Source organism: Pomacea canaliculata, linkage group LG3 (assembly GCF_003073045.1).
Source record: "Pomacea canaliculata isolate SZHN2017 linkage group LG3, ASM307304v1, whole genome shotgun sequence".
NCBI lineage: Eukaryota > Metazoa > Mollusca > Gastropoda > Architaenioglossa > Ampullariidae > Pomacea > Pomacea canaliculata.
In genome coordinates, this window is record NC_037592.1 from 16,721,621 (window position 1) to 16,735,396 (window position 13,776).

Here is a 13,776-nt window from a genome sequence, read left to right on the forward strand (position 1 = left end):
ATCAAGTGTGAATTTACAGTCTTTGAATGCTGAGCAGTATCTTAATCTAGCTTAGATATACATATTTATTACGTTCTGTATCAAATATATCAAAACTAGAAAAAGTTCATAAATGTAGATGAGCAAGACAAAAAAAAAATCTAGTAGAATGCTTAAGGTGTAAAGACTGCTTTAAGCCACTAAAAGTAACTTTGAAGTAAATATTTTTATATTTAAGGTCACTATATGTGCATCAAGTCAAGTGCTCCACGATACCCAGGTGAACGTGCACTTTTGATCAGTCCCATATATCCGCAGACCACTGGTTCTTGCCTCAGCTTCTACTACAGCATGTGTGGCTCAAGGATGGGCACATTAACTGTTTATCTAGCAGAAACAGGGCCAACTATCCCTTACCAGATTATCTTCCACAAGTCAGGAAATCAGGTATAGACCTTTGTATTTCCATTTTTATGTGTGTGTGTGTGTGTGTGTGAAAATGTAAATATTTAAATGTTCAGGACTGGAGCTATCTTTCAGTATTTAAATTTTGTGTCCTTAGATCAATGAGAAAAGTATCTTGCTTCCCCCACCCTACCAAATCGTGTACTACTTTCAACATTAACACATTGAAAGTATTACTTTCATTTATTGTATGAAAAGCTTTCAAGCTTCATGGAATGCCTGGGATGCAAAACAGAAAGGTGAATGGTATAGGAAAAGTGTGATTTGTCTTATAAGTGGCAACCATTATGTTCTGTTTACATGCTGGGAATCAAGTGCCCATCACAAACTGTAGGTGTCCATTTGTGTTATGTTGGCATGTTGGGTATATAGTGGCTATGCCTGATGACATGAACTTTTCTATATCACCTTCCTCTATCACTAGCCAGTCATTTGTTTTATGTATTCCAGTTGCTGTCATTTCATGAAAGAAACATTTTTGTACCTACACTATCAAGAATAATATTGATTGTAAAGATTATAGAGAAAAGGTGTCCTTTTACATCTTTTATGTCTATACTTTTAAGTTTTTGAAGCAACATATCCTGTATTTGGTGCTGAATGCATAGGGAACAGCTGGTTAATTCTGAGAGCTTTCTATATAGCACCTTCTATTTTTATAATCTCTTTGGCTGCTTAACCTCTATCAGTAACAAATATTGATTTCACATAAATATAGCTACTGAGTTCTCATTGCTCATCAGTAAGAAAAAACAGAAAAAAATACTACAAATTATATGCATATACTTGCTAAAATATATTCTAAGATGGAATGATGCTCTTGCAGGGTTGCAGTTGGTTACTAGCAGAGGCTCAGGTTCAGAGCACAACCAGTTTTCAGATCTACTTTGATGGTGTTGTTGGCAGCAGATACTTCAGTGACCTGGCCATTGATGATGTCAGCCTCAATCCTGGGAGCTGTCAGGAGATGGTCAGTAGAGCTCTGCTGTATTGTTGACAGAGTAAAAATAGATGACCAGTGAAGGAACATTGGTGTCAGTTAACTATAGAGAAACTGTTAACAGTTTTGTCTGCAAAAGCTGTAAAAAAAAGTTGTTGAATGAATAAGCTATGATGATTCTAGATAGAATATTATATTTAATCAAGTGGCAGTCGTGTTGTAAACTCTTTATTCATAGTATTACACTAAGGAAACAAGCAGTTTCAGCTGTCTGCAGTTTTTTTTTTAAGTGTGGTACAGAGCTCAGTTAATATCAATTGTTTGGAAGTTTATCAGTGTGATAGAGGCTGGCATCCTTGTCAGTAGAAGGCTGATTGATCAGTATCACTCTTTGCTGTATGGGCCAAGTGAGGGAAGTTTTGAGGAGAGTGCTGCGCCCTACCATCCACTAGGAGTATTTCTGTATTTTAGCATTACAAAGAGTACTGTCCTCCAATATGACTGGCCACTCTTTGTGCATTAGCCACTGCCCCTACTTTCTCTCTGGAGTAAAAGGAGAAGCAAGTGTGGTTTAATTTAATTCCTGAGATTTTTATGCAAAACCTTCTTGTAAAGGCACCCAATGCATCAGTGCTGCCCACACATTTATTATTTGATAAATAGTACTGTCTTACATACAGGTGCTTGTGACTTTGAAAATGGACTGTGCACATGGACAAATGCAAGAGATATTGACCAGTGTGACTGGATGATTGCTCAAGGCAGTGAAAGCAGTAAATATCTGAAACCTGACTTTGACCACACTTTTCTTGGCGGAAACGGTATGTGAGATCAGATCTAGTAAATTTATCTGTTCTTTTTTATATCAAATGACTGCTTGCATAGTAGACAGTGTAGTAAAGATGAAAATTTTTATTGAATATTTTAATGGCATTAGGTCCATGTAAATAAATAGCAATAAGAAAAAGACAAAAGATAATGTACGTGGAAATATATATATATGAAGCTATTAGTGTTTACTAGGACATGTAAATATTAATATGGATTAATATGATTGGATTGATGGGTGAGATTTTAATTTTAAAACAGAGAGTTTGTGTTTAGAATCATTTGATTATTTATATGAAATACAGGTATTTCACAATAAATGACTTAACTTTAACACTTTTTTAAAAACATGCAGCAAATTTTTTTCCATGTTTATTTATTGTATTCATTTGCAGAGGACTCTTATTTTTAGCCAGACATGTCCACTTGTTATGTGTTTACATTAATCTTTCTAGGACACTACCTTTTCATCGATCCCAGTAAATTACTTCTGCCTGGACAGAAAGCTGTTCTACAGAGTCAGACATTTGAGGCAACTAGCAGTGGCTGTATAACCTTCTGGTACTACCTGACTGGGAGTGAAAGCAGCACTCTGTCTTTAATAATGTTTACAGTTCCAAGCAACATCTCAGTCATGCTGTGGTCGTTGTCTGGGAATCAGGAGGATAACTGGTTTTTTGCTGCAGCTCCTATAAACAGTATGAACCAACGCTATCAGGTACCTGCATACCGTCTTGATTCTTGTCATGGTCATGTTTTACTGGATTTTGTATGTAGAGGAGCAGCTGGTAGCATGGAGGTAAATTATATTTAGATGCTAGATACACATTGAAACCAAAAATTATGATCAGGGGTGATTGGTTGGGATTAAATGAAGCAGGTCTACAGGAGCATCACAAAAAGTTTATCCACTATAAAACTCTGTAACTTTGAGAGTGCATAGTTTTCATGAGAAAGTTATATTAATACCTGCTATTTATGATGCAGTAGAGAGCCTTTCTTATATTCCTAGATATGGATCCAAGGATCATTTACTGGTAACTACTTTGGAAAATTTGCTGTTGATGACATCATCTTCTTATCTGATAATTGTGCAGGTAAGTTTGCAAGCTTGATAAATCTCATTTATATTCCATTTTCAGGCTTTGTAATTAGTCATGGATGAGAAAGTAATGTATAAGTAAATGCTTGTATACTTGAGTATCTCTACAAGCATTTACTGCTTTAATTTAATTCTTGTAGAGAATTGCAGAAAATTAAACAACTACTCCTTTTTCATGCAATCTTACCTTCGGGCTGCCATTTCAATAATATGGTCATGACCGTAGCATCCATATTGGCACCTACAGGATAATCGGGAAGTCTGGTTGCCTTACCTCAATTTGGAAAAAAAACTGCTGTTTTCCTGACACCTGGCCCATAACATTTTTCTACTAGCCTTAGATTTCCTCTTTATGAAGCAGTCACAATCTGGATCTCCATCTCTCCCTGCACTCACCCTCAGCCACAGCTATCATTACCATGCCTACCTTCTTACCACTGCATAAATTACACCTGGATGATCTTCATCATTTTTTCATGTAGCTGTCCCTCCTAATCAGTTACTTTGTCTTTTTAGTGAAGGTACTTTAAGTTTGGTTCAGTTATCTCAGTATACATTTAATGATTTTCTTTATGTTGCCACAGTAATCCCAGAAAAGGCCAGTCAAGCTTTCCAGGAACACAATTAACGACCCCTACAACAAAACCCGGGTCTGCCATTAACGTTGGTTAGTTTATTCTCCAAAGTTTGGAGATTGGATAAAATTATATGTATACACATGTACATAAACACAAATGTATGTATGTACAAGTTGAATATAGTGGTCTTTTTATTGTTTCTTTTTTTTATTTTATTGTTTTTTTTAACTTTTCCAACAACAGTTGAACTCTTTCTTAAGTATACGACCATTATATTTTTGCATAAAGAGTATAAATAACCTTTATTTTATCTTTTACCTGTGACAGGATCAATGTTAGTCCAATGACTGCATAAATTTATTTTCTTTCTATCAGCGTCTACAGTTTATGACTGCAGTTTTGAAAGTGGCTTTTGTCAATGGCAGCAAGCTGTTGATGACATTTTTAACTGGACTCGCACTCAAGGACCTTCTGGTACTCAGTCAGCTGGACCCATCAATGATCACACACTTGGAACTGGTTAGTGTTATATCTTTTCTCTCTCGCTCTGTGCTCAACTCACACTGAATGTATAGACATACATTTATTTACACATACATATATCAATATTTTGGTCTGCGCTACGGCTTGACCCCTTTACTCCATACAGTCTCATCTCTTGCCAGCCGCCGAGTGAAACTGAATAAAATCTACACTTGTGCAGCGATTTCAATCTTTGTTTTGTTCTTGTACGACTAGCCCACCAGTATTGGCGCTAATAACTGATGATCTCACATTGAACATCTAAATCAGTGTGTTAGTATCAAATATCATATGTGCATTTGTTTTTCGCTTTTGAACAAACTTCACAAAGAGGCTTGGGAAATTGTTTGTCCACTTTTTTGGCATGGCATGATCAAAGAATTTTATCTAGACAATAAGGAAGAGGTAAGCGAAAGGAGAAAAAAACAAAAGTTTAGTGACTCTAAATGATCAGAACACCTTACAGTTATGAATCTTCTTAATTTAATGAACTATATAAACTTTCTACTAAGGTAAATTATAAAATGTGTATTCAGTTTATAAAGGAAAGTGGAGTGCTATCACTATTTGCTTCATTTTTCTTCAGGTCAAGGATGGTTTGCTTTCATTGCACCATCAGATACTCAGCAGCAGAATGACACAGCACGCTTACTGAGTCCCCAGATCACAGACAACACTCCCCGTTGTCTTTCCTTCTATTACTACATGTTTGGAGCCAGTGTTAATCTGCTCAATGTCTACATGAAATCATCAGGTCAGTCGCATCTTGGAAACCTCATCTGGCGAGACAAGGAACACAGGGACTGCAGTGGCTTCATGCCAAAATACAAATTAAGCCTGTAGTGTCATATCAGGTACATCTTCTATATTTAACATTCAGATGTATTTCATTATTTACAGACTTGGTTTTGCTATCATCATCTTGTAATCTCATCTATTAGAAATTCTTTATCCAGTATTTGCCCCTTACTGTTATCTGGTTCACTAAAGAAGCAAGTGCTCCAACATTGATTTCAAATTGTGCAGATCATCTTTGAAAGCATACCAGGCTCTAGCTATTCTGGTGACATTGCTGTTGATGACATTACCTTACCAACAGGATTATGTGAAGTCCTCTTTCTAGAGAGTAAGTAAGGCTGTCCTACTTCTTGTAACATTAACTATATATAATATAGCTGCATGGTATGTAGCTGAAGGAACTTATTACAGAATTAGATTAATCTAATTGTTTTTGATGTTAAACAGAGTATTTGAATTTTTAAAAATGTATTCATCCATCTGTGAGTTTCTGGCTTGATACATTTAAAAAGTGCTTTGATGGGCCTGAGACATATAAGGACATGATCTATATATTTCAGCTCTTCATGTGAATATTATTTTGTGTTAAAGACCTTCAAGAATGCCAGTTCATTTAATCACAATCAGACTTTTTTTTTCATTTCATAGATTCCAGAATTTTTACTTGCGACTTTGAGTCCAGTTCAGACCCTCTCTGTGGCTTCGTTCAAAACACAACAGACAATTTTGATTGGAAACAGAGTAATGGTAGCTCCGGTACAGTAGGATCTGAACTCTTTGCTGATCACACTATGGTACATTTGCTGGACACTACCTTTATGCTCAAACATCTTTACATCATGAGAATGACACTGCCCTTCTGGTCAGCAAGGTACTGCTTGTTCTCTAATTATTTTCAACTGCATACTTGAACAGATTTTTGTGTTGCATTGCATTTTCCTGGGAGAGTATTTGCTACTAATGTGTCTGTCAGAGAAAGGGGGCTGGTTCTGTCCTATAAATGAGATAACTTAAGTATATTTCTATAAATTAATGACAGACTTGGTTCTTTCAGACCACATAGAACAATTTCTCCCTTAACTGAAAATGAATCAACTTAATGTGAATACATCTATTGTATGTATTTTGTACAGTACAAACTGTAGCCATCATTTCAGATGAGGAAAACAGCTATGCTTCATCAAAATTTAAATTTTCTGTTTGCTGTGTCAAAAATAGTGAAAATGATTATTCTATAGTTTAATGCAAATAACTGTTAATCTTCTTTTATAAGAAGCCAGTCTGTTCCTGGAGAAGCTAATGTGCACAGCTGGACTGTGAAAGATGACTTTGTTAGCTGTTGTGATATTATTCATCATACAATCATGGAGGAACATCATCGCTATATTCATCAGGACTTTTTTTGCAGATGTACACTAACCCTGATTCTATCCTGCATTGCCTGAGTTTTTATTACCACATGCATGGCAGCAACATTGGCGCTCTTAATGTCTATACTATGGCTCAGAATCAGAAACTTTCTGCTCCTGTTTGGAAACGGTCCATTGATCAAGGATACCAGTGGAAACAGGCTAAGGTGACCATTGCCATAATCAATAAATTCCAGGTAGGTTGTTGCACTAGCATTTTACATTTCTCCATGTACTGTACCAGATGATTTGACAAGATCCTACTGCCGGCCACCGAAAAATATATTGTGTTTTTTCGGATTTGATACATACTGGCAAAGTAAATCAGCTGGTAAAGTACACACAATTGTTTATGAAATATTTTGTTACAATATTTTGCACTCGTTATCAGTGCTTGATGCAAAACCCTTTACAAATGTGGGAAAGTGGTGTTACATCAATTGTGTCTCAAATCACCAATTATGATAAGGGTTTCTAACCATACTTATGTGTGCATGTAGAAACACACTCACCCACACTAACATGTAGAAACACACTCACTCACACTAACACCTCCCTCCCCAACAGCCTGAAGAGGTCAGGGGGCAATCTTTACCTTTACTTAACCATCACCAACAAACATGCAGACCTGTGAAGTTATGTTTTCCAGGTGATTTTTGAAGCAGTTGCTGGATCCAGTCTCACGGGATACATAGCACTTGACGATGTCATCATTATTGATGGAGCATGCCAAAGCACATGTAAGGAATTCTCAGATGCTTGCTCTTTGGTGTTACTCTCAAGAGAAAGGGTGGTGTTCGGGTTTGTACAGAATCTGTATTGATAGTTGTGTTATTCTCTTTAAAATCTAGCTGTACTGATCACACTTTGCTAGAAGCAGGTCCATTTAACTCACTGGAACCTTTACCTCATTTATATCAAGAAATGTAGGACACATAGATTCACTAAAAAAAAAAAACAGTTGAGACAAAAATAAGTTAAACAAGAAGCATTTTTTTAGAGTGACTGATGCTAAACAAGTAGCACATTTTCAGAGCGATTGGAGTGGGTCACTTAGATAGTCTTAAATGATGTAAACACTGTAAAACATCCATTTGTAACAAAATGTTTTCTTTTTGAAAATATTTATTTAGCTTCCTGTGACTTTGAGGAAGACCTGTGTCTGTGGACTAATGTTCATGATAGTTCAGATAAGTTTGACTGGTTGCGAGTACAAGGCAGCACCAGCACCCAGTACACTGGCCCCAGTGCAGACCACACCCAGGGTACTATCAGTGGTTACTATATCTTCATTGAGATAAATCCTCCTCGTCAGCAGGGTGATAATGCTCGTCTGATATCCCAAGTATGTTGTCTCTTATCCCATCTGTCAGATGAGAGGTCATCAGATATAGCAAGTAATCTAATGATTGTGATGTTTGAATCATACTGTTTTGTTATATTTTATTTTTTATATGTTATATATCTTCTGATTCATCTGAAATTATATAATTTTGTCAAGAAATAGTGTACTGTTTTCAACCATGATTAGCTTTATATTTCTTTCCTGCAGCTTGCCACCTATATGTTTGATTGTTTCAGGTGTTCCCAGCTTCTCCTGGTAGAGCATTCTGTATCACATTCTGGTACTATTTGTTTGGGGATGAAGATGGTATCCTCTCAGTTTTAATTGTCAGCGATGCCTCCCATGATACCATTAACTCAGAAGCTACTCTCTGGCAACAAGCAGGAAATGCTGGAAAGACATGGTATTCTGGCCAAGTTAATGTCTCCACAGTTTACACACAAAAACCTTTCCAGGTATACCTATTTATCATGTTCATATAAAGAATTCTCTGGTTTAAACCAGTCTAAACAAAGACAAATTAGCTAAGCAAGCAGCATATTTTTTGTAATGATCTGAACTCAGTCACTGAAAGATATCGATCTGGTTCTAAGAGTTATCTAAGGCAGGCAACTTCGAATTTGTTTGAAAAAAAACCACCTGAAGTGACCTAAATTCAAACGTTTGACATCACTTTTAGAATGATTTAAAAGTGCATATTTTTCAACAAGTTCACTTGATTTTATCTACACTAAATTATTATTATAATACATTAATATTAGAAGAGCTTAAAGGAGAAGAGTAACATTTTTCTAACATATTTTTCCAGGTTTTATTGGAAGGTGTCATTGGAAGTGGTTTTAATGGTAACATTGCTGTTGATGATATTGCCATATTTCCTGGAAATTGTAGTACCCAGCCTGACACTTCGGTAATATCAGGTATATAAAACATCCCTGAAAGGTTCCTCTTATTTCACTTAAGTATACTGCAATAAGATGACTTTCTTTTCCAACTAAAGATTCTTCTTGATCACAGTGTACAGCTTTATCTCAAGAGAACTCAGCAAATGAGATAACAATTTTTCACATGATCATCTGAATGTAAACTACCAAATGCTGTCTTGATCATGTGACTGTGCTAAGCCACACCCTGAGCCCAAATACCCTTTTGATGTGCCTTTTTGTCCCACCATTTCAAAAAACAATGATGTAAAAAAAAAATGCAGAACAGTTCTGCTACTTCTTTCAATCCTGGTGGTCAGGCTAGCATTATCCCTTCTTATACAGTCACTAAAGTAACCACTTCATTAATAGACATATAAATAGTCTAGGACAGGCATGTCAAACATGTATGTAGCCCTTTGCAAGCACACCTACGGCCCACACACTGTGTACATGTGTGTGGCCCTAATAATAGCATAAATGTGACCCATGTGGCCCACAGTTTGACATGCCTGGTCTAGGAGACTTAGACAAAATAACAAAAATTAGAAAAAAATGGAAGATAGTAATTACTACATCCACTTTGAAGACTATAACAAAAACTGTATAAATGATCATGAGTTAATTGATAGTGATTTACTTTCATCTCACGAATTTTGTCATCGGTTCTGACTGCCATTACATCAAATTAAAATTTTATCACACCCTTGAATAAGAAGTGATTTTTTATTCATCTCTTTTGTGATTAAAAAACAATTGCATTAAGCAGACATAAAGTAGAAGAAAACCAGTTGCACTGATTTTTATTCCAGGCATGAGTGATCTTTCGTGTAACTTTGATGATGGAACCTTGTGTTTGTGGAAGCAGAGCAAAACAGATGACTTTGACTGGACAATAGCTCGTCAGTCCACCCCAGCTGCAGGTATTGGACCAGACACAGACCACACTGGCCCTGGTAAGATGCTTGAGCCTAAGTGTTTTGGTTTTTTTTTTCAAGAAAAAAAACCTTCAAGTCATTGCATATGGCACAAATACCTGAAGCATATTATGATTTCTGTTGCCCACTTCACATTCAGAAAGCACTGTAAGCAGCATGATTCCGAGCCCTTTGGTGCTTGTCTAGTACATGATAAACAGAAAGTTACAAAATAATAGATGCAAAGCAAATTAATATTGTTTAGCAGTTGTGTTTAAATTATTTCAGCTTACTCTTACATCTACCTGGAATCTTCAAGGCCTCAGAAGATCGGCGATAAAGCAGATCTCATTTCAACTGCTCTGCCTCCAACTCCAGGATTAGGTAGCTGCTTTTCATTCTGGTACCACATGTATGGGCCTAGTGTTGGAGCACTGTCTGTTTACACAACAATCTATGGCAGACAATCCTTGCGTTGGACTCGCTCTGGCACCCAGGGAGATGAATGGAAACAGGTCCAGCTGACAATGATTAGTAATGATGACTATCAGGTAAATAGTAGGTCTTTAGTGTCTGTTAACTAAAATTACTAGTTCGTTAGTTACTCTTTATTTACCATCTAATTTTGTTTTCTTTTTTAATAATTTATGTTGTTTGTATTAACTTTCTTTTGTGACTGATATCTTGAAGACAACTTTCATTTGTTATTTGGTAGGAAAAGAATTATTTGTGACACTTTTCTTAGCTTTTTCTCAAGTAAGATATAATCTTAATGAAAGATGGGGCTATGAAATTATGCATACTTTGTAAAGTAAAGCAGTATAGAGAGATAACTCTTTGAAAGTTTATAACAGCTCAAATCAATTTGTCAGCTTAACAGTGTATATTGTCATATGATATGTTCTAGTCTCTTCAAAGTTCTTTGGTTAAATGCCTTAGAAATTTAATTACTTTATTTTCTCTGCTCACAGCCAAAAAATGGATGAGGGAATATTTACTCTTGCAATTTTGTCAAAGTATTTAAGGGACAGCCATATATACACACACATGCATGCACACATTCTCTCTCTCTCTCTCATGAATGTACAGACATTATTTTGAAAATAATATTTTAATATTTTTTATAAATATCAGTACTTTGATATTTTTTATTTTTGACAGATTTTATTTCTGATTCTAAATATTACTGCTTGACTTATACTTTACATTCATATTCATATCTGCCAATTTTATCTGTGAGATAATTATGAGAGGAACAGTGGATGGCTCACAAGGAGACATTGCTTTTGATAATGTATATTTCACGGATAACAATCCCTGTGCTGCATCGGATGGAAGTAAGAGCTTCATGTTCAAGTGAATCTTATTAAACTAGACATTATTATGTGTGTCACACTGTTTCTAAAATAAAAAGTTAACAAAGATCCTTGCTGTGCTCTGGCTGTGTGCAAAGGATATTTTTGGTGTTGTGCTTTGTAAAGATCTTAATAGATATACAAAACACATATTATGTTCTCTAGCACCTCATGTAAGTTTTTATGAATTGTGTACTTTTTGCATTCAGAAGTGTGTGATTTTGAGGCAGACATGTGTGGTTACACACAGCAATCCTCTCGTCTGTGGTGGAACTATACTACAGGAGCAGATCATAGTGGAATTTCAGATCATACCCTGGGCTCAAAAGAAGGTTTATAAACCTTTCATGTTTCTTTTTTAAAAACACACAGTTTTCTAGAAAAAATTATGCTTACAAATTGTGTGCTCTATGTACATTTGTACATATTTAGTACAACAATTTAGCCAACCAGCATATAAATAATTATAGATATAAGTTACTGTAAATAATCCAACATTTTTCTGATAGATTTGTTTCCTGAGAAAGATAATTCGTTTATTTTTATTAGAAATCTCAGTAAGAACTGTCTATAGTAAGATGCATTCATTTCTGGTTTCATAACTGACCAGAGGTGAAGCTCCTGCAAGCAGCCCCTTCTTAGTGAATGTCATCGTCATAAATGAAGTTATAAATAGCTGTGGAAGATACAATTCTTTGTTATATACCTTCTGAAACTATAAGAGTGAGTGATAATCAAGACTTAGCTTTCACTTGCCTCTCTCTATTCTCTCCAAGTTTCTCTTTGGTGAGCACCCTCCCACCAAACTTCTCCCTCACCTATTATGCCCACCAGGGGCCTCTTGTAACATGGATGTATCAGAATACAGCAACGTTTGTGCGACAGAATTTAGATGTCAACAAACACTGTTGTAGGTATCCACAATAAATAAAAGCATACAGTAAAGCAACAAATCAATTAGCAAGTGCTTTTTAGCTTGTAAATATGCAGTACTACATGTTCCAGCTTACCTGCCTATTTTCACCAAAATTGAGAGGTTTTACAAAAATAATAAAACTCACACAAAAATTATTTTAACTTGATTCAAGAGAGATAACTGGAGAACAATCAAGAAATTTGATCGCAAAGGAAACCAATGCAATGCCTGTGCTATTCTTGTACCTTTATCATAGGATATCTACACATTGTCTTAGGCCAGTTAATCCATGTCGTTCTCTTTATTTTTAACTACACTTTTTACATTAAGATAGTATTCTGTCTTATAACTTTAAGTAGTTAAGCATACATTTTTAGGTTTAAAAACATAAAGGATATGCAAATGTTTAGTAAACAATATTGGATGCAAGTGGGTTTTTTTTAATGTCCATATGATAACTTTTAGCTAATGTAGGCATATATTTTTAGGTTTAAAATTGACAGTGTTTAATAAAATGAGTTTTAAAATGATTTTATCATTTTCCAGGTCATTATATAACACTCTCCAAATCAGGTGGATCAACTGATGTAGGATCAATGTTATCACCAAACTTTACAGCCTCATCTGGTGAGTGTCTACAGTTCTACTACCACCTTCATGGCACCAACACAGGTGCCTTGAAAGTCCAGCTGCACTTCAGTTCTGGTGGTACATCTGTCATTTGGCAAGCCCAGGGAGACCAAGGTGATCAGTGGAAGAAGGCTTGGGTCACATTGAAGACTTTCTCTAAGTACCAGGTAGGTCTTTTTTATTTGTTCCAGGTAAATCTTAATTTTATTCCTGAGGAAGAGGATGATGCTGACTCCTAATCAGCAGCTTTCTTGTGTCTAAATGGGGAAAACTAAAAAATGGAAAAATGTTTTCTGAAGTTTATCATGAGTATATATATATAACACATGTATCTGGACACAACCTTTCAAACTAAATAGTTTTGATTCCTTGATTACAAGAGCTCTGTTAGCTAACCTACTACTTTCTGTTTAAAGAGAAGCATGAAGAGTCAGCTAGGTCTTTTCTACTTTTCAAAAAATAAGAATAATGAAGAAACACATGCTGAAATCCCATCAATAATAAGCCCATAGCCACAAATAAACCTATAGTAGCTTTATTTGCATATATCCTGATTTAAAATGTGTTTTATTTTTCTTGTTTAAGATTTCGTTTGATGGCCAGATGGGATCAGGTTTGGGTGATATTTCTGTGGATGATATCTCTATCCAACCCTATCCCTGCCCCACTCCTGGTTCCTGTGACTTTGAAAGTGGCTTGTGCTCCTTCACTAACTCTCACACAGATCAGTTTGATTGGATACGTGGCTTTGGAGCTACAGCCTCACACTTCACTGGACCTAGCACTGACCATACAACTGGCACAGTGAAAGGTCAGATAAAATCATCTCAAGTGCATTATAGGATTACATGTATGTTACATTTACACATCTGTCACCAAACTAAATATAGGAACTTAACATTTGTGTAAAAGTTTATGTCAGATACAGTAGAGAAGCCTTAATTTATTGTTGTTCAGTGAATAACATAGTTCAAAAAAGTGTTAGCTATTTCTGCTTTTAATTTGTGTACTTTTTTTTTTTAAGGCTACTACATTTTCATTGAGAGTAGCAAGCAACCGTCCTGGTGAC

The 13,776-nt window shown here is 35.7% G+C and overlaps 1 protein-coding gene across 1 annotated transcript; it reads left to right on the forward strand.

Moving 5' to 3' along the window:
- Positions 1–4,272: 4,272 nt before the first annotated feature.
- Positions 4,273–12,769, forward strand: LOC112558585 (MAM and LDL-receptor class A domain-containing protein 1-like). Its single transcript, XM_025229125.1, has 13 exons — positions 4,273–4,411; positions 5,001–5,268; positions 5,441–5,540; positions 5,861–6,083; positions 6,621–6,818; positions 7,271–7,361; positions 7,755–7,966; positions 8,203–8,421; positions 8,775–8,886; positions 9,702–9,845; positions 10,095–10,357; positions 11,371–11,493; positions 12,624–12,769. Exons 5-13 carry the CDS (start codon positions 6,621–6,623, stop codon positions 12,633–12,635), a joined length of 1,374 nt encoding a protein of 457 aa, XP_025084910.1. The 5' UTR covers positions 4,273–4,411; positions 5,001–5,268; positions 5,441–5,540; positions 5,861–6,083; the 3' UTR covers positions 12,636–12,769.
- The last annotated feature ends 1,007 nt before the right edge of the window (positions 12,770–13,776 follow it).

Excerpts from the sequence above, each read along its gene's own strand:
- LOC112558585 (XM_025229125.1), top strand. The coding sequence starts at position 6,621 with ATGTACACTAACCCTGATTCTATCCTGCATTGCCTGAGTTTTTATTAC. Across the intron at positions 7,362-7,754 it reads TGGAGCATGCCAAAGCACAT|CTTCCTGTGACTTTGAGGAA; the intron begins GTAAGGAATTCT and ends ATATTTATTTAG. Across the intron at positions 8,887-9,701 it reads TGACACTTCGGTAATATCAG|GCATGAGTGATCTTTCGTGT; the intron begins GTATATAAAACA and ends TTTTTATTCCAG.